The 24,770-nt window shown below is 41.5% G+C and overlaps 2 protein-coding genes across 8 annotated transcripts in view; one reads left to right on the top strand and one right to left on the bottom strand.

Annotated features, from left to right (window-relative positions):
• Positions 1 to 1,026, top strand: part of Nsun6 (NOP2/Sun RNA methyltransferase family member 6) — a 43,549-nt gene extending 42,523 nt beyond the window's left edge. For both annotated transcript variants that reach the window (XM_026782861.1, XM_005354647.3), the window contains one exon: positions 499 to 1,026. In XM_026782861.1, the coding sequence (XP_026638662.1) occupies positions 499 to 732 (234 nt within the window). In that variant the 3' untranslated portion in view covers positions 733 to 1,026. The remainder of the gene's footprint in view (positions 1 to 498) is intronic.
• A 3,833-nt stretch (positions 1,027 to 4,859) lies between these two features.
• The window catches only part of Cacnb2 (calcium voltage-gated channel auxiliary subunit beta 2), a 231,558-nt gene continuing 211,647 nt past the window's right edge, over positions 4,860 to 24,770 (bottom strand). For 4 of the 6 annotated variants that reach the window (XM_013348962.2, XM_005354644.2, XM_005354642.2 and 1 more), the window contains exons 7-13: positions 21,976 to 22,056; positions 21,528 to 21,586; positions 14,159 to 14,268; positions 10,388 to 10,539; positions 8,955 to 9,050; positions 7,423 to 7,611; positions 4,860 to 6,610 (exon numbers count right to left, since the gene is read on the bottom strand). In XM_013348962.2, coding sequence (XP_013204416.1) covers positions 6,119 to 6,610; positions 7,423 to 7,611; positions 8,955 to 9,050; positions 10,388 to 10,539; positions 14,159 to 14,268; positions 21,528 to 21,586; positions 21,976 to 22,056 — 1,179 coding nt within the window. In that variant the 3' untranslated portion in view covers positions 4,860 to 6,118. The remainder of the gene's footprint in view (positions 6,611 to 7,422; positions 7,612 to 8,954; positions 9,051 to 10,387; positions 10,540 to 14,158; positions 14,269 to 21,527; positions 21,587 to 21,975; positions 22,057 to 24,770) is intronic. The other 2 variants (XM_005354643.2, XM_005354645.3) reach the window with 1 other exon arrangement.

Raw genomic sequence — 24,770 nt, 5'->3', positions numbered from 1 at the left:
AAAAAAAAAGTCAATGAAATTCATCATTCTTTACTCATAGTCAGAAGAGAAATGTACTACATGGTTTGAAAACTGAGTCTTCAAGAGCTATAGAATTATGAAAACAAAACAAGAAAAGAACTGGTATTTTACCTATTGTATACTTGGATAAATGGAGTTAGGTAAAGCTGCTAGCTTAGGTCTTAGAGCTGAAATATGTTAGGACTGCATTTTTAAATCTACAGGCTTCTAATCATAACCTTCAGGCATTTCATAAAATCATAGTACTTGATAAGCCTGGAGGATCCTAAATAAGCAAGAACTCCTCCATCAGGTGGCCACAGATCACTGCTTCTCTGCTTCCCTGAGATTGGCATGTGCATCCCATAAAAGCAAGAATATTTACGTTTCTGTATGCTTCTGGGAGGGGTCAGATGGACAACCAGTTTGCCTTTGTAACTTAAGCTATAAAGAGGCAGCTTACTAATTATAGGACATTTGTTTATTTCTTCCCAACAGGAGCCACAGATCGGAGGAGAAGGAATGGTGGGAGCTGGCCTGTCCCCGGAACAACTGAGACAGCTGCAGCGATTTGACCCATCCGTTGTGCCACTGCAGAGTGTGGACCCTGATTGTCTCCAAGATGCCAAGAGAGAAGACGTGATCTGGCTGGCCAACAGGGACTGTATAGGCTTCTTTATTGCAAAGTTTCTAAAATGTAAAAGCACAGAGGAGAAGGTTTCTTGGAACTGAAAATTCAGAATATTTTCTCTGTGTGTTGGTTTTTCTTACACCTAAGTGTTTTCAGGCCAGTGGAGTGATGGCGTGTTTGCTTAGGACACAGGAAAGTGGTAACGGAAGGAGCAGTGTGTTTAAGTAGCTCTGCAGACGTCGGGGAGGCTGGGAAAACATAATCTGCCTTTTATGATACAAATGGCAAGGAGGAATTCCCTCTGAGTCTGGAGTATAATGTCAGTTTTAACTCATACTGTTTTTTCTAATGTGAAAAAATAGTCCAAAACCAAAAGAATAAAACTCTGAACTTTTCATGTGGTTATGAAAAAACGTGTTTTGTGTTCCAAATCTGGCAGTAGTTATTGCATTAAGCATTCAGGCCATGGGTAGTAGTCACACTGCGTGCATCATGACTGAGCTAAGTAGGCTTGTTACCTGAGCTCTGTCCCTCCCCTTCCACTTACTAATTCTAAGTCAGACTCTTTTACTTTAAAGATTTATTCCCTTATTTATTGTGTATGATCTGTGTGTGGAAATTCTGCTCATGCCATGGCACACACGTGGAAGTCAGAGGACAACTTTGGGAGTGAGTTGCCCCTGCTTGAATTCGTGTCGTCAGTTTTGTATGGCAAGTGCTTTTACCTGCTAAGCCATTTATTTCATCAGCCTCTGCTCTCCTAAATGAAATTTGGAATTGTGCTAGATAATAATCTAAAAGATAAAATAAAGGTTTTTACTTTGTAGACTAAAACACAAAAGTAATCCATATTTTGGCTGTAGTTTATCATTTTCTGGAACAGAAATCATGCAAAATAACAGAAACATGCTTGGTAGGGAGCAGAAAACAGTGGCTGACAGCTAAGACCTGGCCTGGCACTTTCTGCTGGGCTTTGGCTTCTCTTGAAGAATGTAAGCAGCTTCATAGAAGACAAGCTTTAGGCAACTGTGTCTGATAGACAAGACCAAATAAAAGCTCTTCTTAATTAAATCTTAACTGACCTCAGACAAAAAACAAGAAGCTAAGGCAGTGTGCAGAAGTGACCAGGCGTCCTGCCACTGTGGCTAGTCTACCTGGGATAGTATATCCAGTCTGCCTGGGCCACACCAGCAGCCTAAGTAAGTATATGCTTTTCAAAAACTCCGTCATGTCTTCAGATTGGCTTCATTCTACCTGCTGCGTAGATAAACTGTTAAGATGTCCAGTACCCAGCAACACTTGAAAGATCTCACATGGAACACACCAGACTGGTTTGTTATCTTTCATTTACATCCTTCCAAATTACTGGACTTTGTTGTGTCAGATGGACAATTGAAACCAATTACTGCTAGTTTCTTTCCCTCGTAGGTTTCCTGTAGGAAGGTCTCTCAGCAACTTACCATATCCATGAAGATCACAGCAGCTCTTCGATCAGTAAAGCTTTTGGTGGCTTCTTCCTGGAGAACATCTCTGAACAGCTCTGAACTCTACATCCAAGTGCCTGTGTCCACGGCACGTTATGATGCCATTTTACTGTGGTTAACCCGAGCTCACTCATACACTTGGGAAATGTACCAGGGTAGGTAAACTAGTTTTTTTCTTTTACAGTCACTGCTTCAGAGTGGATAGTCAATAGGTGTTGATTGAATATGAAAATTTATATTGAATTTCCTAAGATTCAAGTATATAAGCAAACCCTTTCCATCTTTCATTTTGCCTGTGTCCAGTAGGTGCTATTTTGACTGAAGAGAAACACCATCTCCTTGTGGTACTTCTGTTTCTGGGACTCAGTGTAACCCCTCTGGTTTTTAAAAGACTCTATTTTAAGCAATGCCATAATCATTGCTTTTTCCCCCCTGCTCTCTGTACATCCTTATGTGCTAAGCTGGGGTGAGACTGAGAGAGAAATAGCCTAGCAGCAAATTTGCATGGTGTCAACTTTTAACCGTTCTAGTAAACCCAGAGTACATGCAGAGCTAACAAAAGACAACTCTGCTTGTGTTTAAAAGATCAAGGACACAGAATACTGTTAACAGCTTTCCCATTAACATGGGCCATTGTCAGTGGATTTATTCCCTCAAATTTGAAAGCAAACTGCACATTCTTCAAGGACACAAAAATGTTAGAAAAAGGTGCAATAAATGAAAACAATCAGGGACACGTGGAAGGATATTAACATTCCTTTTAAACATAGTTTTAATATATATTATTTCTATGAAAACAGAAAAATATTTAATTCAGTGGTAAGTACATGTTAATGAAAATCCTATGTTAGATTTTAATTTCTATAGCAAAGTGAAGTAAAGCAGATAGTAAGACCGAGTGCCAGCAGTACGACATTGGCTGGAATAAGACCAGAGCATCAAGGAGGAGTGGCCGCACCTCACTGAGCAGATGGGGAAGCTGTGGGTCCTCTTAAACATGAGATAAATTTCTAAGTAGGAATCTGAATTGTTCTATAGGTTTGAATAAGGAAGGAAGAAGATGCCTCTCTGGTTTACACTGTAAAAATTTTCTACCTACCTTGGTTTTTTATTTTTTATTGTTTTCTTAAATTAGACATGGAGAGAAGATTACCAAAAGAACACCAGGATATTGGCATTGGCTGGATAAAGATATTCCACATGGTAAGTGTGGGATCTGACTTATTCATTCCTAAGATGGCAATGAACACCGCTGGTAAACAGTGTAGATGCCAGCTCTTTGTTTCCATGAACGACTTGACACCAAGTTTGTTAAACAGTTCAGGGTCGTGACAATGAATGTTTGTTTAACAGGAATGCAGAGCAGACCATGCTAAAATGTGGCATTGTCTCGAAGTACAGTGTGACTATAAGACATCCTACGCTTAGCAGCACCTTTTTTGGAATCAGTAAGTTAAGAGCAGTAGAGAAAGAGCATAGGAAAAGCTGAATGACTGACATGGGAGAATAACACTGTTGATTCCATTTCCATCACCTCCTGGCTTGACTACAGAAAAAAGAAGTCAGAATTCTACAACTGAGTACGTTAAGATTGAGCCTTTGATTGTGATTGCTCATTACATTCCCCAAGTCAGTAAATACCCCCAGCTTCCTTGGAATTGTTTTCTTTTTTCTAGATGTGCCCTACACTGCTGACATAGACCCACTGTGCAGTTTTCTACAGACGTGCGCTATGTCAGCTCCTTCAGCAGAAGAGAGGAATGCTTTGATGTGCACAAAAATTCATGGTAAAGCGAGGACCTACAAATTGGGTGCAGAATTGACCAGGTGGATACTTTTAGAACTATTCTTTGAAAGGGATGAGTGATGACTGACAGCACGCGAGAAAAACGCCATCCTTCGTGAGTCTGAGTGCCTCAGAGACATTCCTTGGGATGAAATAACACACAGGAACGGATTACCTTACGGCCAAACATCTGTGACAAATGCGTACATTTTATTTTATGAGAACAGTCTTAAGTTGAGTAGATGTTAATTTGGGTATAATCTGTAAATTCTGTAAGTAGTATAGTGCTGATTCTAAGGGGAAAATTTCATTTGACAAGCCACTAAAACACTGGTAAAATAGTGTTTGCAATTCATATTTTAAATGCCTTTGTTTTCTTGAGTATAGGATAAAGTATTAAGCATAAAACTGCTTTAAATAAAAAACTGCTTTACTCATAAGTGCCTAAGAGTATTTGGGAAGAACCTGGAATATCCAGGAAACTAATCAAAAAATATTTTATTAGAACAATTATTTGTTTTAGTAATATATGGATCTGGTTGGATAATCACAAATAGGTGTTTTCCTGGGAAAAACTTCAAATGCTAGGGCCCATGCAACCAATACAGTCTAACTTAGCCATCAGCACTGGACTCCTGAGAGATACAGAGGTTTTATAGCCTTAGCATGAGAGCATTGTACACTTCTTAGAGCAGGCAAATTGAAGCATGAAGAAAGTGTCTTCTGGGTTTTCCTTCAGAGTAAGTGTCTCATGTAAGAAAGTATTAACTTTTTTTGCTTCAAGTCATTCCATTTTGCCCTGATAGGTTCTAACGATTTAGCAGAAACTTTGGTTATAAGGAGCACTTCTGGGTTCTGATAGACAGTGAAACTGTTTGGGTTGATTCTGGGAGAAGACCGGCAGGTAACTGGAGATAAACAACAGGAGCAATAGGCAAGGTTAGAAGGTGAAGTGGGATAAGTTATAAAAATTTATTTCCCTACGAAATAATTGCACAAGCTGTGTAAACATTTCTTACTAAAACAAAATACGCTGACACACAAGGTTGTATATTTCCAGTGGAACACGCACAGTCCAAGATGCCCGTGTTTTCTCTTGTCAGGAGCTCCAGCATGGAGTCAGCAGATAAGTGCTTCCCTAGTTACCTTTGGCAGCAAGCTTCTTCACATTCCCTGGCTGCTCAATGGGTTTTAAAGCAACATGGAACATAATTAAATCCTAAGCCAGGTGGACGGGACTCGGCCGTCAGCCTCGAGTTTCTGCGTCAATCGTTTGCCTTCCATTTCTCCAGTCGCTCACACACTCACACGCGTGCACATGGCGGGTTCCAGTGCAGTGACTATCACAGACACTAGCTGCTAAAAACGTGTTTGTCACAATCAGTGTGGACTGCATGGAGTAGAAAATCCTCTGGGGTTTGGTTATAATCACCATAATTTATGGTTAAAATTAAAAACTTAAATGGATGGGCTAACATTCAGAAATCAAACCTCAAGTCAAACAACCACACATATTTACAATATGTACAGGCTCTCTTCTAGAATGGGGAGAGGTGTCTAGACAATGTTGTTAGAAATTTCCTGAATGTGGGCATTTCTAGTCCCTGTGATTCATAAAGCAAATCTGCTGACTTGGCATTAATACCCTAAAATATTGTGATCAAACTGATATATATATATATTATATATAATTATAATAAGGTGTTTGCAGAAATAACATTTACAAACTGTCTATACAGTACACAGTACTAGTACATAGAAAATAGATTCTAACTTTATAATCCCCTTTGTGTAAGGCAAGACTGAATCTGTCCCCAAATTTAGTCAGCCAGAGGTACAAGCAAGAAACAGTGGTCCATGAAAGAATGACGGGTCAGGTATCTGGGTATTAAAAATCTGGAGAAATTCCACTTGTTATCTGTGCTGCCTCTGGCTCACTGGATACATTAACTGCATTTCTGAAGCCACTCTGTTAAGTGGCAGCGGCCCCAAACTGCTTTTGGAGAGTCCGGGATAAAGATGGAGGACTGTAGCTGTACTAGGCCAATTTATGTGGTACTTTCAAGAGAATGTATATTAATACTTGGTTGCATGCTATTGCTATTGAAGCAACAGCAATACAATATACAGGACAGGTCACAGATGGTTGCAATATAGCCCCCAGATATTCTGCTTAAGGATGATGTTACACAAAATTTGGGGCAGGAACACACACGGTCATTGGCGGATGTAGACGTCCCTATTCCACGCGCCGGGCTCGTTCCTTCTCTTGGATGTCACTTCCCCTTCCTTGTCACAGTAGCGATCCTTAGATTTATGCCGGCTCCGTTGCTTGTTGCACTCATTGTGGTCCTGCTCTCGACCCGTGTCCCTAGAGCGGTGGCGAGACTCCCTGTGTCTGTGGCCATTGCTGCTGTGGGTCTCGTCTCTGTGGTTATGTTCGCGGTGTGGGGCATAGTGGTCCACGTGTTCATGTGAATAATCTTCCTTTGGCTCCACATAGGCAGAGTCTCGGCTCTCCTGGGTTTCAGAGTCAAATGTCTCTTGCCTAGAGAGGCCGCGACCTGTCCCACTGCGGTGGTTTTGGTGTGTGGCTGAGGAAGAAGAACGATGCTGGGATTTCTTGACTGGTTCCAGGCAAGGTTCTTCTTCAGCTTGGGAAGCAGACCTGGGAGCAGAGCGATCAGCCCTCTGATCACCTTGAGAACCCTGGAGAAAGGACACATGAGGGCATTAACTAAGGACCTACGGAACGTTAAAGTGTGTAGGGAACAGCACCGTGTAAGTACATCCCTTTGAAGTACCCAGAATGCTGAAATGAAGCCTAGTCTACCTTAGGCACTTTTTTGAAACACCTAGTGGCACTGCTTAAACTGGACTTGTGCTCACAGTTACATTTCATTTTAATGATGGGGAAAGAGTGTTCTTTTATAGTCTTTTGTGATTCTAGTACCAATACAGGTATCTATACCATAGCTTTAACTAATCTGCTTTGAGTAGATTAAAACTCATTAAGATGGGGCATTTAATGGGACATGTACTATTCTAGAACCCTCACAAAGGAGGGTGTCCTTAATTTGGCTGCTTACTTTCATTGCCTGCCTCAGCCTCCCAAGAAACTAAGATTATAAGCAAGTGGAATATGAAGCTAAATACGACTCCTTTGAGTCAATATTTAAGCCATCTGAGCTAGCTCTATTATGGTTTTGGAGCAGGGACAGCCAAGGAACCGGCTGAGGTTGTAAACACAATCTACCATCTTAGTGCCCATGCAGTCAGTGGGCTCCAGAGGCTGAGCTGTTTGCAGTGTGTTCCGTTTACAGTTCTTTGCTTCCAGGTACACAGCTCATACTTGACTTAGTTCTTTGTTCATGGGTGCACAACTCAGAGAGACTGCGTTAAATGGCACATGTCTTAGTCTGGTGAGCAAAGGGTAGTAGAGCAAGCCTTGAATTACCTCTCTGGGTTGAGTGCCAGGGGAATAGCTCAGTGAAGACCACCATAAAAGGAAGCCCTCTTACCTGTGAATTAGAGGCTAGGGTGGGGCTCATGGGTAAAGCTGAAGTGGCTAATGTTCGGCTAAGGAGAGGGTTGGGAAGGTTACTGCTGGGTGGGTGGGTGGCCTTCCAGTAGGCCTCCAGATAGTCGGCGAGATGTTCACAAGCGTCCTCAAGCTGGTTCTCATCCAAGATCACATCAAATGACTCCTGCTAAAGCAAGCATTTCAGATAGCACATTAATGCAACCCAGGACCAAGGTCCCTCCCCTCCCCAAATCTATAAGCAGAGGAGAGAGAGGCCTTGCCTGTTGTATTTGTTCTTGCCCTGTTTTTCCATTTTCCCTTAGCTGAGTCTTAGCTTATGCATGTGTCACTTCAAATTGCTAATTAAAACACTGAATGGCTAACTAATTGCCTGAAAGTGGACAGCTGTCAGGATGATTGGTAAGGGCAGTGCAGGGGAGTTATTATCAGTGGTGGAAAAAGCATACTGATACTATGGTAGGAACACATGGCAAATCCAAACAATTTGGAAAGGGGCTTGTTCTTGTTACAGACTGCAGGAAGTTCTGGAAGCTGATGAGGCAGGATTAGGTCATGTACTTTGGCAGAACTAGCTCAAACTACTGGCATTTTGACATGATCCAAACTGCACAGTTTGGTGGGAGGAGAGGTTCTTTGCTTTTGAATATTTAAAATCATTGATCTAGAGATTTAACATACTTTAAATCAATCAAATCCAGCATTACATCTTTTGTAACTTTTGAAATAGTTGTACTTTAATGAACACTAGATGGGATCTGTTGTCCCAAAGTATAATATATAAAATTAGGAATGTGTTTCTGGGAAACCTGGTGTTTAAAAGTTGGTTTGGGATGATGAGCTAGCTCACTGGGTAAAAGTGCTTGTTGTGCAACTGTGAGGGCCCGAATTTGAATCTCCAGACGCCATGCCCAAACAAGGTGCATAGCACTGAGCTTCTGTCATCCCAGCATTCCTACAGGAACACAGGCCACAGGCAAGAGAATCTTGGAAATCAGCCAGCCAGCTAGCCAGCTAGGCATACACATTGGACCACAACAAGAGAACTAGTCTCCAGTAAGATAGAAAGTGGGGACCAGCAGCTACAGTTGTCCTCTGACCTCCACGTATGCTGTGGTAAGGAAGCTCACGTCTGCATTCTTTATAGGGAAGTCAACATTTAGTTTGACATGGTCCCAAGTCAATTTCTCAAACACTTGTTAAGAGGAGACAACTTATTCCCTGTGACTAGATGTGGATAAGAACCAGCATCCAATAGGTCCATCTTACACACCACAGTATTAGGAAGTGAGTCCTGTGAAGGATGCAGGTGGCATTTTTGGAAGGGTGATCTGATCTGATCTGGCCTAAGGATGCTCAAAATGCTTGGTCACACAGGCTGCGGCATACTTTACGCTTTTGGAATAAATACCATTGTAAGTGAGAAGGAGTATCGTCCCACAGGTACATAACTGCAGCTTTTTAAAATTTAGGTCTGATCTCTTCAGCTTTTGCACCATATAGATAACTTACCGGAGGACACTGGGCCAGTTTATCAGCGGCTACCATCTGGACATTGAGGTGTTTTGCTTGCGATTTCCCTCGAGATTTTATTAACCTTTGTAAAACCTGAAAATGGTAGGCATTTGTAACAGGAATATCTGTACTTGGGTAAGCTACAGGGTACACTACGGAGTATTTTATAAATACAGAATATACAATACATACATATCCATAATATATATATAATACATTATATACATGGAAGACAGGCATCTATCATTAAGAAATAAACAGTCTTGCATAAGTCTCTTGCAAGCTTAAACACTAGTATAAGGCTGATGTGGACTCTTCTTTTCTAGCCTAACAATTCTCAAACTTTATGCCTCATGACCTATTTAAGTTTAAAAATATTGTGAACCCCAGAGGGCCATTGTTTGTAGGAAATATTTCTTGTATTTATCAGAAATCTTAGCACTGTTAATTCAGTCAGAAATACATCTGGCACATGTTAATATAAACCACTTAAGAAACCTTTAATTTGCTTTAGTGTACAGTTTCACTGATATTTGTAAAGAGACCACTATAGAAACACAGTTAAATAAAGGGGGAGATGCCAGTTGTGCCTCTTCAGAGACTTGGTGGCATTCTGTGATACTGTACTGAAGACTAGCAAGTTTATCCCCATAAAGTCCCATGGCCATAAAGACTCAGTAGCCACAGAGAACAGCTTAGTGTACCAGAGTAAGAACAGTCCTATGATCTGTACTGGAAGTTAACTGCCCCTTTACCATGCATGACATGTAAGGTCATTCATGGATTCTGTATCTCTTGCATATTTACGTACTTCATTGTTTAGCATTAATGTTGATGGCAACAAGCGGTTCTTTTGGAGTGTTGGACTGATTTGCTTAAGGAAAGACCTAAGTACATGAGTCCGAATGAGCATCCTGTCATTAGTCCTAGAACGAGAGTTGCACAGTGGTGTTGGTGTTCCTCCTTGAGACAGTCTGCTCTGGACAGTAGCTGAACGTTTTAGTTCATTACACAGTGTTAAACAGTTAACCCCTACTGCATCAGGACATTCTTATGTGAAACTGGGAGGACATAAACATGTGTTTGCTACTACATGTATTCATGCTTGGACTACTAGCAGCTTTACCACCATGTATGTAGATACCAAGCGTGTTGAAAGGAAGCAACTTCTTAATTTTTTCACAGAAGCAGCTTCCACTTAGAAACTCTCTGAAATCCTTTCAGTGACCTATGGCCCACACTTAAGACCACTGGTTTCAGCCATAATACTAACCATGCTTGTACTGCTCTTAAAACTTGTTGATTAGTATGGGTGTTCTCAAAAACCCTATGTTCCTAATAAAGACATAGCCTGTGACTACTGGAAATCAGAGCATAAAGCACATTGCAGTAATGTCTGAATATAGAAAAACAATGGCAACCCCGCTTACCTTAGGAGAAGAAATCTTTACATACACTATAATAGGGGCCAAAGAGGTCTTACTGAGTTGAGCTGGGTGATTAATCGTATCTGCGTCAAGGACTACCAATTGCAGTGTTCTTGCAAGTTCAAAAATCCTTTCAATTTCACTCTGAACTTCGGCTGCAAAAGGTTAAACAGAGGTAACTTATGTAAAAGGACATGTTTTAAAACTACAGTAAGCTGGAGTAAAATGGTACACTCTTTCTTTATCCAGAGAGTCAGCTGCTATTTTAATGATTATAGTCAATGTGATGATGAAAGGTGTCCTTTGGCAAGGGCTGCTTGCTCACACCTTTGGTCCTCCAGGAATTATTCTTTCAGCCAGCATCAAATGTACCATCTTTCCTTGCGCATGTGCATGGACCATCCATTATGTAAATATGTACAACATAAAAAGAGAGGAAGGGAACCCATTAGAAATTTAGCCCAAGCCATACTTCATATTTTCCACCAATGAGGACATAACATCATCTTAAGTATAATAACCCCTTCACTCCATACAGTGCTACCTGGATATATGTTTTCAGGGTTGACCATTTGATACTGGACAATGAACTGGCGTGCTCTGCCCTGGGGAGGACAGCCTCTCCTGTCCCTAGCTTTCCTCAGTTGCTTACATTTCTTTGGGTAGGGTTGAGGCCTTGTAAACTTTTCTCCACCCAGTTTGTCATGTTCATTGGTTTCCTCCTTGTTCAGCTCACATTTGGGCAGTCATGGTGGTGAGACTTTACAGTTATAGCTTTTGACATTACCCAGAATAGATATGTGTATATATACATATATGCGTGCAATAAGAATTTGTAAAAACAGAGAGGGGGAAAGAGAGAGCGAGAGAGCATGAATTTAAAAGAGAGTGGTGAGGGCTGTGTGAAGGTTTAGAGGGAGGAAAGGTAAGAGAAAATGTAATTAAATTAAAAATCTCAAAGTGGTCTAGTAACATTCATGTTTTGAAGGGCAGCTTCCCACTAGAAGCATCGTGTAAAATTGCATAAATGGCAATCCTTACACTCTGCAAGGATCCCACTACGGCACCCCCCACTTGAACCTCTGTGATAATGGGGATGCTCCACACACTCTAGTGTGCCTTCTGCTGGCCATGGGGTGTTCAGCCTTAAAATGTAGCTGAACAAAACACCCTGAAGTTTTAAATTTTAATAATTCAGTATTGAACTGTAAAGCGCAGCATGGAGCTTGTAGTTCTGACTGAAAGTGAAAGGTTAAGTCCACAAGACTTCTTCGGACCAGCCACCTGAGGCCTAGGAATGCCTCCACTTTCTTTGATTCATTTGTATTAATGACAGAGCATTTCCAAAGATGATTTGAACTCACCTAGTAGGCAAGTCACTAACTGTTTGCATCAAGTTCTTTACTTGGATGCTTTGAGAAACCACAATTTAGTCACTTGAGATACTAACTTCAAAATAATGGTTGGTCATACAGCACCCCTAATGCATATAGCTTGCTACAATAAATACATCTGCCATCTGATCTGGCTCATAAGTTTGCTAATTTATCAGAAGTTCAGGAAACAGAATTAAATAAATGATAACGTAATACAGTCAGAGAAATTCAGACCGCCAGAAACCTTCAGAATAAGTAGCTCAGTTTTTCAAGAAAAAGTTTTTTTTAATGAAAAATGAGAGATTTGAGAGGCTGAATTACAATATATGGACTCTATCATATTAAGATAGTAGTTTATTTATTTGGTAAAATATGTCTATGATTTGTTTACCAATAATCTGTGGGTGGAAAGATGAATATTGTGTGTAAAACTATATTGACTGCAGATAGTTCTTTAGCTTTGTAACTCCTGATGCAAGTGTCCCCAGCATTAAACATTCTGCAGGTGTCCCGGCTGGAATGCCATTTCCTCCCAGGGGTCTTCCCTGTGTCTACTGATGCCCTCCTCAATTTCTTTTCTGCTGCCTGGGGTCATGAGCCACTGACCAACTCTGTGATCTTATAGCTACATTTTGTGTTCTTTGCTTCTATTACCCTGACACCTTGAATACTTGCTTACTAGCAACAGTTCCTTAATGCCTTAAGAACAAGCTCTTTAGCAAGCTCCATGTTTTGCTTTACCTCTTTATTATTGCCTTCTACCTCCCTTTTCTTTAAAGGATACACTTCAGCCAAAGTGACACATGTTGTCCAGAAGCCTCTTGTAATTATTGCCACTGTCTCAGAACATCACCTCATCTCCTTCTTAACTTTTGTCCTTTTCTGCATGCTTGCAAGAAGTCTCAGCTCAGGACACTGCCTGTGGAAGTTTTCCCCAGGGCCTATACCTGCTGCAGCCTTAGCTCTTCAGCACCGGGTTCAGCTCAGGAACACTGCACTCACTCCACACCCCAGGGTCTCTTATTTACCTTATTGGTGTCTGAGCTCCTGGGCACAGGGGCTGCATCATGTCTTTCAGGCTTTAGCACGTTGTTTTGTACCCAGTATGTGCTCAGTAAGATCTATGGCTAGAAGAGGCATTTAAAAAACTACACCACCAGTAGTTGTAAAGGTTTTGGAAGCCTAAACCAGTCTATCCTGCTGTTGATTTAATTGGTTTCTGTAAATAAATTACTTGACTTCTTTTTTAATTGGTTAAATCTATGAAATGATAATTTTGTAACAATTTTCTTAAGTACTAGATAAAATAAGAGATTACTATGAGTAAAAATTATCTCATTTTTCTTCTCAAGAAAGAAAGAATAATTATAAGACGGGGTATCACCGTGTGGCCCAGGCTGCTCTTGAATGTTACTCTTACTACCCCGTCGTCTGAAGGTGCTGGGGTGAGAGGTGCTGCCACACCTACATCTCTAGTATAGTTCCAGACCTATGCCTCTAGAGTTACCTCGGAGGGCTTATTAGGAGACAAAAGGAAGTTTAGTTTATGTGTTATGTCTATGCATGCTCATAGAGGCCAGAAGAGGGTATTGGATCCCTGTTCCCCAGTATATAGTAGAAGCTGAATTCCAGTTCTCTGCAAGAACAGCAAGTGCCCTTAATTCATTGAGCTAGCCTTCCAGTCCCCAAAACAGAGTTTTGTGAAGTATTAATAAAAGATAAAATGTTACTATTTATGTTTTTCTATTTATATAATTATAGTTCAGAGTAATTGGGAAACTTGTATACGTAAACCCGGCCTCCCAAAGGCTTTCCATATTTAGCCTAAGTTAAAAATTAAGTGAACCTAAACATGTCCCACAACTTTTAGAAATGTATAAAACCAAAAGCCTAACAATATTAGTTAAAAGCGTACCAGTAATTAAAACACCAAGGACATGTTGTAGTAGCTGCTGGAAGGTCTGGATAGTATCTTATCATTGTATGTTAATGAACAATTTCCAGTCACCTCTCTGTAAATACATCAACCTCCCCATGCTGGTTTTACAAAGAAAAGTACTGATGCAACTCAGACAACAGATAAGAACTGACTTCTGTTATCCTGTTTCCTCTGTTTTCAGCCTCAGCGGGTAAAACATGGTTTTGAAAATGATTTCATTACTGCTGTAACTATTCCATGAACATTTCTGAAACAAACCACAGTGCTGATGGCAGGTGGGATGTTTTGGCTTATGCTATCTTAATAATTTACACTCAAGTCATTAGGACGACAGACTAGCTGTTGATGCTGATTTTTCTATATAGTACCTGGACTTATTCTCTATTCAGATCTGCTCACTGTTACTATTCGATAAGACATATTTGAATAGCTTGAACTCATTGGTGTTGGCTGACTTACCTAAGCTTGACCTTGTGTTGGATCTTTCGATTATTGCATGCTTACTGGGGTTGTTTAATACTGAACGTTTGGCGAGGGAGATGTCAGCAGTGACTCTTGTGATGGATATCCTGTTGGAGAAACGAGAAAAGCCAAAGGTTCTTAATCTAGTAAAACAGAAGTCACGTCTAGCACTTAAAGGATGACTGATATATAACTATACACATGAGGGGCTAGGAAGATGGTTCAGCAGTTAAGAGCATCTGTTGTTCTTGCAGAGAATCCAAGTTTGGCTCCTCATACTGGCATGGTAGTTCATAACCATCTGTAGCTCCAGTTCTAGTGGATCCAGTGTCTTCTTCTGACCTCCATGGGCACCAGGTACACACATGATGTACATATATACATGAAGACAAAACACTCATATACATTCAATATCAAATACACATGTGTTAAATATCAGCATTCACCTATATTCATGTGTGTGTACATTTTGAAACATACATGTTTCAAATCAGACTTAAAGGACAGGCAATCATTAATTATATACCTGTTTTGCCTAGCATTTACTGATCGTTCACCAAGTCTGAGTAAGAGACTCACATTTGCTGATAGAAAATAAATAAAAAAATTACAAGCAGCCTTATCTAAAACCCTGTGTTACTATAAACAGAACCAAAAATTACTCTTTAAATAAATTGAACTGAGGTTCCTAATTCTGTAGTCTTAGCGCCTTTGCAGTGCTGTGAGGTGCATGAAGAAGGCAGCCTGCCTTGAGGGAGCTGGGAATCTGGCGCCGGGGTTGGAGAGTGAGTGAGACCCAGAATGGTGGCAGCATGGCATGCAGAGCACATGCAGTCCATCACGACAGCGGCAATAAGGTGCGAGGTTTCATACAGGGCAGAACTAACGTAGCGGGAGTACATGGAAGCTGGAAATTGGAAGCAGCTGCACGTGGGAAAGTGCAGGAAAGTTCAGGGAATCTTCAAATAGGAGAAAAAATGAGACAAAATAAAGGCTTGCAGTATCTCTGAAGCAGCTGGTGAGAGGAAACTGCAACCAAGAGGCTTGGTTTAAAGTCTGTCCCAAAGTCAGAACCCCCCAGAGCATCAAGTGCCTAATAAGAATTATTTATCTATTTGGTATAAAACCAGAGACTTAGCTATAGCTATAGGCAGTAAGTCCAAGGATGCCTGACTCAGGTATTATAGGCAGAGAAGGGGAGCTGGGAACTTCAGATGCCAAGAGGGGAGAAATGATTCTGAATGTTAAATCCTCAACTTACTTCTCCATCTTTGTCTTTGGATCCCAGCTTATGTTTGTTATTTTATATCTTTTAGGTATCAGAAAAGAGGCTGCTTCTCTGGACAAACAGCCAAATGACTAAACTATGTGTACATCAGATGTCTCCTCCATAAAATACTTGTCAAGAATGTCCTACAGGGAAACATGCAACCGCCAAGCCCCACCTATGAGTGCAGACCTTCCTGCTCATGCCTGTTTGCCCCATTCTTAAAGATAAGAGCAACACTAGGCATCTTTGTAAATGTCTTTCACAAGAGGCTATAAAAGAAACAACCATCGGAAGGCTAAATTATGTTCATAGAACTGAAACATTATTTTTTAAAGCTCAGAATAAGATTTCTGGAAATTTAAAAAATGACAGTATAAATAAAAAGTGAAAAGATGGTGTCTCTGAAAGAATAAAAACAAAGAGACAAAAGAGCAGGAAAGTAAAGTTTGAAAGTTAAAGAGTTGCCCGGCAGTTCAAACCCCAAAGAGTTATTAGCTAAAGAATTAATTCCAGATTCAGAGTCTGGATTTTTATACCAAAAGCATCTAGCACTGATTAAAATCCATACCCGACATAAATCCCATTACACTAGGAACCAAAAATCTTCCAGAGGAAATCAGGGCTTTAAACTTCTCAAGAGCAACAATGGGGCTAGAAGGTAACAAAGCAAAAGCCTTCAGAATCCCCTGCCCATGGCCACACACCATAGGGCACACTTGCCATCCCAGCAGTGGGAAAGACGAAGCATGTGGGTGTCCAGTACAAGGGTAGCCCCAGCTGCACAGTGAGATCCTGTCTCAACAAGACCCTAGCCATTGCACCATCAGTTAGGGCAGCCCCAGCTACACTGTGAGATCCTGTCTCAACAACAACAACAAAACCCTAGCCATCATACCATCAGTCAGGGCAGCCCCAGCTACACGGTGAGATCCTGTCTCGACAACAAGACCCTAACCATCACACCATCAGTCAGGGCAGCCCCAGCTACACAGTGAGATCCTGTCTCAACAACAAAACCCTAATCATCACACCATCAGTTGGGGCAGCCCCAGCTGCACAGTGAGATCCTGTCTCAACAACAAAACCCTAACCATCACACCATAAGCTAAGTAGCTTGATTAAAGGCTTTTTTAGACACTTCAGAAAAATCATTTTAGGGCTATGAATGAAGGGTGTGTTTGGCTGAAATGGAAGGGTGAAGGTTGAGAGATGACCCAACAGCAATCGGAAGAAATCCCCAAGGGTGGTGTGCAGTATACCAGGAGGGTAGCACAAAATGCTGTCCTCTCGGGTGAGATGGTAAGGTGGAGTGGCACCCTTGGGGCTGCTCCAGGGTACACTATGTGATAGGATTCCCTTTCTGCTGAGCACAGAGAACCCATCGCTACTCACTCAAGTCATCATTCTAGAGTGCATATTTCGGAATACCTGCTATAACCTCATGTGGGCCAGATGTGTTTATCTGGGCAACATAATAAGATGACCCGACAACCCCCCATCTCATAAAAAGTTATTTTATAGAATTTAAACTTTTATGGAGGAGCAAAGGTGGCAGAGAAGTGTGACAAGTGCCACTTAAAATTTAAGGGAGATGAGTGAGGATGGACATGGAACAGCATGGAGGGTATCGTCTTAGCGTTCAGAAATTTAGAACGGTTCATTAATGTGGCATTGTAGACTGGAAGGAAGGAGTCAGGTAGATACTGAGGGAAGAGGATTCCAGGCGGAAGGGAGAGCAAGTACCTAAGCATTAGTACCACTTGAGGCTGATGGCCAAAGGGAGGCAGCTGCCCCGGGATGGGGCCCATCATGGAGGTAGAGCAGTACCACATCGACTCCCTGTGTGGTAGGCTTTCTAGGTGGCATAACTGGCATTTCTTTGGTTCTGCCCCCAAGTAGTTGGAAATCTAAGGGCAAAATCTCTGGGGATAATTAGGTTTAGAGTGGTCCTCAACCCATGCAGATACACATGTAAGCATGTAATAACAGAGATTCTCATATCTTATCCCCACAATTTTTTTTTAAGTCAAAACAGGATCTAAGGACAGAGGGAGAGAGAACTGGGAAAGATATCTTACTGGAATTGGTGGGGGAGGTGAAGAAATCTAGTGTGGTGGAAATCTAGTAATGGGAAATAAAGAGCCCGGACCGGCCATCTTTTATAATCAGACAAGGCTTCTAGCAGTGGGACTGGGACATCAATCCAGCCACAGAACCTTTTACCTACAATCTGTCCTGTCTGCATGGTGGCCTGGGGTGTAGAACTTGTGGGAGTGGTCAGCCAATGACTGGTCCAACTTGAGGCCCATGCCGCAAGAGGGAGCCCATATTTGACACTACCTGGATGGCCAGGAACCAGAGGCAGACAGCCAAGAGACCCAGGATAGAACCAAACATGAATGGCAAAAAAAAAGTCAATGAAATGATTCTTCCTGATATTCTGTTCTAGTCATAGTCTGGTGCCTAGGCCTGATTGTCATCAGAGGGGCATCATGTCATCCAGTGAACTCTGGGAGCAGATGCAGAGACCCACAGTCAAACACTAGGTGGAACCAGAGGAACCCTGCAGAACAGGGGTAGGAAGGATTCCAGGAGCCAGTGGGGTCAAGTACACCATGCTAAACATGCCCTGCAGAATCAACTAAGCGGACCTCACAGGGCCTTCATAGAGACTGAAGTAACAAGCGCAGAGTGATGCTGTATGGGTCTGATAAAGGTCCTCTGCATATACCTTATGATTGTGTGGCTTGGTGTTTCTGTGGAACTCCCAGCAGTAGGAGTGAGGGGTGTCTCTGACATTTTTGCCTGTTCTTGGGACCCTTCCTACTGGGTTGCCTCATCCAGTCTTGGTATGTATTGTCACTTCTTAGGCCATGTTTAGTAGAAGTCCCAGGGAGGCCTGCATCATCATTATTATTATTGTTATTAACAGAGATGGAGGAAAAGTGGATCTGGGGGAGAGGGGAGGTGCAGGGAGGGACTGGGAGTAGTGGAGGGAGGAAAACTGCAGTCAGGATGTAATGTATGAGAGAACAAAATAAAACAAGGTACACTCTGTGTCATATAGGTTGGCATCAAATGAGCTCCTCCTGCTGCAGCCTTCTGAGTACTGGAACTCCAGGTATGTGTCACTAAGCCTGGTCTGTCCCCAATTCCCACCGAGTGTACGTCGGGTAATTCTGTTCTGCAGCTTGGTTATAAAACCATTAATTTTGAAGACATTGTCTCACGTATAAGTAAATCTCCTACACCAGAATATAAAGTGATGTAATGTTTCCCAGGATTATTGATTTTCAATAAGACTCCTTCACAGAACATTCTGACAACAGTGTCTAATATTCCTGTAGCGATTCAGTGCATAGTCCAAACATTTCAGGGCTGACAACTGACATTTTGAAAGTCACCAGGGAAGAAAGCCAAGTCTACCCAAGATGATAGCTTCCCTTCTCCACTTCCTTGTTAATGTACCTGTTATTATCCTAAAAGTAACAGTGATTGCTTTGCTTCCATGAAAAACTAGTTGGGTCCAGCAACTGAAAGAAGAGGATTGAGGCAGGTCTCCTTTGATGTGGCACAAACTGTTACATGGCCCACAGTGATTCTGACTGCTCTCCAGAGCACCCACAAATGTTCTTGACTGTGAGAGCTTAATACCACAATTCTTGATAGCCTAGAAACTTTTGCCAACATTTCCCACCACACCCCTCCTTTGTGGCCCTAACACTTTAAAAATATAACTCATTCTGTGGATTCTAAAGAGTACTTCAGTTCTCTTTCAGACTGCCCTGTGTACACACCCCAGAGGCTTCTGTCTCTGTTTCTGTCTTGCTTTGCCAACATTAAAGACATTTAATGAGACAGTTACCCTGGATATCCTCCCATGAGTAAAGGTGAAACTTTTACGTCTTTGGAAATGCTACAGTATGGGTTCTGACATCCCTTGGGAACGCTTAATGAATGGCCACAGGCCCAGACTGTTGAAGTACAGTACAGGATGGGCAAGGTAAGATGCACATGGAAAATACGTTTGTCTACAAATGATAGGTTGACCCTACCTTCTATTATTTCACTTATTTTCTTCCCAGATAAAATAAGTTGGGCTATGTGATTCCATAGAAAATAGGTCTGAGATCCAGATTCATAAACACTCAGGGTTGGACAGAAGTAGTCCATTGGCGAGTAAATGGGTGATACCCATTGATTATTTGATTCGTCAGTCTTTCAGTAGTTACACATGATTTCTGTTGTCTCTGTGATTACAGGAAACAGTGTCCTTCAGCTCACTTTGATCTAAGTAGATATCTGTCATGTCAGTGTAGTGTGTTTGTGTCAGGGATACTGTAGTTCCTGTACCAGTATCCATAAGCTAAACTTGGCCTGACCCCTACTAACCATCCCCACTCTCCGTCTGATCCACTGGCCATATCATTCTCCAACAAACTGTGTCTCATATTCACTTTCCCCCTCTTCCAGAAGACTTGTTCCATTTCCCCTCTCTGTAGGCCTTTACCCTCTGCAAAGCTAAGGTCCCTTTCTTTTTTACTTTTTTTTTTTAAGTTGAGGAGGGAAAGGATTGAGTCCCATATCTTGGCCAGGACTTTTGAGGTATGTCCCATGGCTATTAATGGCAGTTTCATTTGTAGGTTCTCTAGTTGGGTTGCTTTATTCATAATGCTGCTTCATGCCTCGGTACCTTCCTTTCCTTCCCATCGTCTGTTGGCCATGTCCTCCTCTGATTGGGTTGGTGAGATTTTAGAAGAGTTAAACCCTTGCTGGATAGCAAAATTCTCAGATCTGTTGACTACTCTTTTCTCTGTACTACCTGTCCATTGTCTACACACATTTTGGGATTCCTTGTATTTATATTCTGTAAAATGTATAAGTTTCAACTTAAAATTTCCATATGGCTCTTCAAGAGTCAGGGACAGTGGCTTCTATGTGTCTGCATTTCTCTAGCGGAGAAAACACAGCAAACAACACTTCCGCACTCAGCTGTCCTTTTCATGTTGAGTGCTTCTGCAGGCCCCGGGAGTTCCCGAGTTCACCATCCCGTGAATACACTCCTTCACATTCTTGTTGGAGAGGATAACAAAGAGTCATATGCATGAAAGAACACCGGGAAAGTGGAGAAGGGAGAGAGGCTGTGCAACCACACAGATGTGAAGAAAAAGTTCCTACCAGAGGGAAGAGCAAGGAACAGACACTTATGTGGACATGGGCCTAGCTGCCTGGAGCACCCATCATGCTGAGGAAGTGAGTGTCAGGAAAATCTAACTGGGGCGGATAGGAAAGCAGGAGAGCAGCCACAGCATGAACAACCCAGTGAGTTCTCTATGAAGAAGGGGAAAATTAGGCAGCTGGATGATAGGTGGGAAGGATGTTAGGCTAAGTGTAAAGAGAGAAAACTATAGCTAATGGTGTCTTCCTTAGGACAGGAAATACTGATGAGAGGGATGGATGGTGAGATCATTGTCTGAGTTGTGAAGTGGGAAAGAAATGGGGAATGTGGTTGTGGGTTAAGTTAACCATTGCTAAGAAAACCCTAGGAAGGGGAAATGCAGAACATTGAGGCAGACATAAATGTAGTAGGGGTAACTTATGCCTTCTGTTGGCTTCTAACCCTCCTACCTCCAGAAAGAATCTAGCTATGAGACCTAGTCTGGCCACATTCCTCCGCCTCAGGGCAAGTGCTAGAGTTACAGGCCTGTGTCAGTCCCGGTTTGCCTGTTTCCTCCCTGAAGCAAGGATGTAAGTTCACCATGGGAAAGTGCAGTGAGAAGGGGTTAAAGGGTGATGGGGAAGGAGGTGATGGTAAAGTCTTTTGGAAGGGAGGGAAAGTGTGCTTGTGATATAGGGCCTCGTGAACTGCAGGTGAGCAGAGTTGGAGTCACGGTCAGCTTACAGACACACATGCAGTGACTGGACTATCCTGGGATGAGGATGCACAATGCAAAATGGGATCAGATTGCACTAAATGAAGCCTACTTCCTGTCCAGAAAACCAAAACAGTTTACCCTTGGAATCGACTATCTGCCCCACAGAGTTTGACCATCTTCAAAACAAAAATACACAAAACCAGCATTGTGCAACACTTACCGCCCTTCGAATCTGTGTTTTAAAAAATCGAACAGTGCTTTTTGCATCATATCTGTGACCTGTAATTGGATAATAAATTAAAATGTGAGGAAACCTGAGGATAAATAATTGTTACTGATTATGAGAAACAAGTTCTCATCATTAACAGTTGAAAACCTGAGCGTCACGTTTGGAAGAAGTGTGGTTGCCACATTTCCTGTCTCCAAGCCCTAATGAAATGACAAGATAAAATTTCTGATCTTTGGATGTTTTAGTGACAAGAGATTCCTTTGCCAGGGCTTGCAGACATTCTCCATTTGATATTGTTTCCTGGATGTGGTGCATTAGAGCTAGCAGGAGTATCCATGGCAACCTTCAGGAAATCAGAACACTAAACAAAACACACCACAGTCTAAAAAACAACCTGCTTGGCTGCTGTGAGCCTCGCTCAAATTCAGCTCCTACTCACCTCATAGCCCTTCAGAGAAGGGCCCACTAGGACCACTGGCCGCATGGAAGGTACCACGTCATAAGGTGGAGTGTGCTCTGTCTGCAAAGAGATGATGCAACTTTAGACTTCTCAAATGCAGTGGGTCTGAGATACTTTATACATAAGATACTCTTTTCAACTCTAATAAACAAGACACTGATTTTTCAGGCATTTAAATATTTCCATCATTGCCTCTTTTCCAAGTAAATCAACTCAATGAAAGACTGACAGCTTTCTTTTTCTAAGGTTTAAATTACTGCATAGTCTCTAGTTTCCTTGCATGTAAGCTGCTTGGTAGAACAAGCAGAAACATGCCCAATGTATACTAGGTACACCAGGCTCAACTAGCCAATGCGCCATTGCTCTTCAGGAACACTTGGACTTCTGAAGACATCGGAGATCGTGGTTAATTATGACAGATAAATCCCCATCAACTTTGCCTATGATATGTTGGTCTTACCTGTATAAATCCTAGTTTCCAAACATTGTGCCTCTCACTACCAAATGCTTGGAATTTCATTGAAATTATGAGGGAGCAGAAATTGGCAGGCATGCTAGTGCCAAAACAGTAATTATCATCACTGTTCACAGCTTTAGGACTAGGGCTTTGGAATTTTTGACCTCTTTTTTTTTTGGCATTTATAAATGTTCAAATCAAGATTTATATGCACTAGAGGAAGGTGAATGATTTGTCATAATTTTATTTGACCATGCTTCAGCGGCTTCAAAATGTTTCTTACTACCTTGAATATATAATATGTTTCTGAAGCATGTATTAGCTAGTTTCTGTTCCGTAACTGATTTATACATCTCTGTGGGTAATTTGTTTGTTTGTTTAGAAAAACAGGGTAGGAGCTAAATTTTACTGTCATTTCTAAAACTATCATTTTCAACTTTATTTTTTTCAAATAAAAATTTGAAACATAGGTAACATAAATTTTCTTGATGAAATTTAAACAGGCTCTTGTAATAGGCAATTGTAAAGTGATGCAGGAATAACCTTTCTTAATGCATGGGCATGAAGGAGATTGGGCTTTGGACAATGGATGAACAAATCATTTACTCTTATTAATGACTTGTGAGCTCTGTAAGATGCATCATCCCTTGAGGAGCATCTGAAAAATATATTTGAAACATGACATACATCAAAAGAGCTTTAAGAACTTGATCAACTGGTGTGCATGTACTATTTGCACCATTCTGTCACTAAAAGTCATTTGACTGTTGTTTCAAATCACCGCATCACAGACTTGCTGTCTTCCTCATTTTTTCCCTTACGTGGCTACTTAGACACACATCAAATTCAACAGCGTCCATATGAGCTTTCACCAGTAGTTGTAGACCATATAATCAAATGGAAAAAGATTACCGCCAATGGGCTGTTCACCTTTTATTGTTTAAAATTTCCCCTAGCAATCCAAACTTCTTTTTAATAGACATGATAAAGATAAATTCATATTTGAATGAAAGTGTGAAAATTAGACAAACACAGCACACTGACAGCACAAAAGCCAGACAAGCAGCGCATTAAAAGCAACCTAAGACATGGAAGACGACTTGGGTGGACGCTCACACAGCCAGCTCTAGTCTGAGTCTACATTATCACAGAAGAAGGAACACAAGAGTGAACACCAGTGCCGCAGGCATCAGAAGCATATTTATTAAGCGATTGTATTTCATAGCACTTGGGTTTGTACCGAAAGTGCCTGGAAGCCACATCCTTCCGCTACTGCGGTGAGAACACCACCGTCACCATTACCTATGGAGATATACTGCAAGCAGTGAAAGAGCAGCTATTAAAGAAATCCGAGTGGCCCAGTGTTAGATAGGACTTTGGTTCCTTTAGTCTGTGACTGCCGGCCTAGCAAAGGGTTACCCATGCTGGCCATCAATCAGCTTCTCTACCATCAGGGGCAGCATTAGAAATTACCTTATTTGATGGAATATTGATACTCTGTGCCATATTGCTAATGACAACATTTTTATCTGTCCTTTTTTGATTAAGCCATTTTTTTGTTTCACTTCTTTAGTGGAAAAAATTAGGATAAATTTCTTTAATGTTTTGAAATTTACAAACAGGTAAACTACGAAGTACTTTTTGACGAGCATGGTCATATCAATGTTGCCACGCGAAGTCCAGAATGACTGAGTAGTATTGACTGTCTAAGAAACGCCTGCAATTACCTAGCTGCAAGCCACAGTTGCGATGACAAAGTCGGACCAGAGAGGTGGCCCACTCCTGTGGAAGATCATCAGGTTGGGGCTTTCTGTGTTAACACAAAAGTCCAGGTGTTTAAAATTTTGCCTGGAGTTCTCTTCTTAATGATTATTTAAAAAGAAAAACCAAGCTTATGCTTTTGTGTATAACTTATTGTTAACATCTATAGAGCAAACAGTTGATTTTGTGTGTGGAGGTAAGACTTTTAATTTGATGAAAGTCTAGGGAAGAACAAATTTTGCTTCATGTGTAAGCTAAAAAAATATCCCTGGCCAGGCAGTGGTGGCACATGCCTTTAATCCCAGCACCCAGAGAGGCAGCTGCAGGTAGATCTCTGTGAGTTCAAGGCCAGCCTGGTCTACAAGAGCTAGTTCCAGGACTGGCTCCAAAGAACACAGAGAAACCCTGTCTCAAAAAACCAAGAAAAAATACCCATGCTTGTGCCAGACTTGGTAACAATAGGGGCTATAAGTCTAAAAGCATAATGACTATGGAAGGTGTTATGTCAAAGGAGAAGAAAAACATGGAAATAGGGAGATCTTTTAAAAATAGTGCT

This window comes from Microtus ochrogaster, chromosome 16 (genome assembly GCF_000317375.1).
Source record: "Microtus ochrogaster isolate Prairie Vole_2 chromosome 16, MicOch1.0, whole genome shotgun sequence".
Taxonomy (NCBI): Eukaryota; Metazoa; Chordata; class Mammalia; order Rodentia; family Cricetidae; genus Microtus; species Microtus ochrogaster.
Note: the sequence above shows the minus strand (reverse complement) of the source record. Positions and strands in the feature narration are given on the sequence as shown.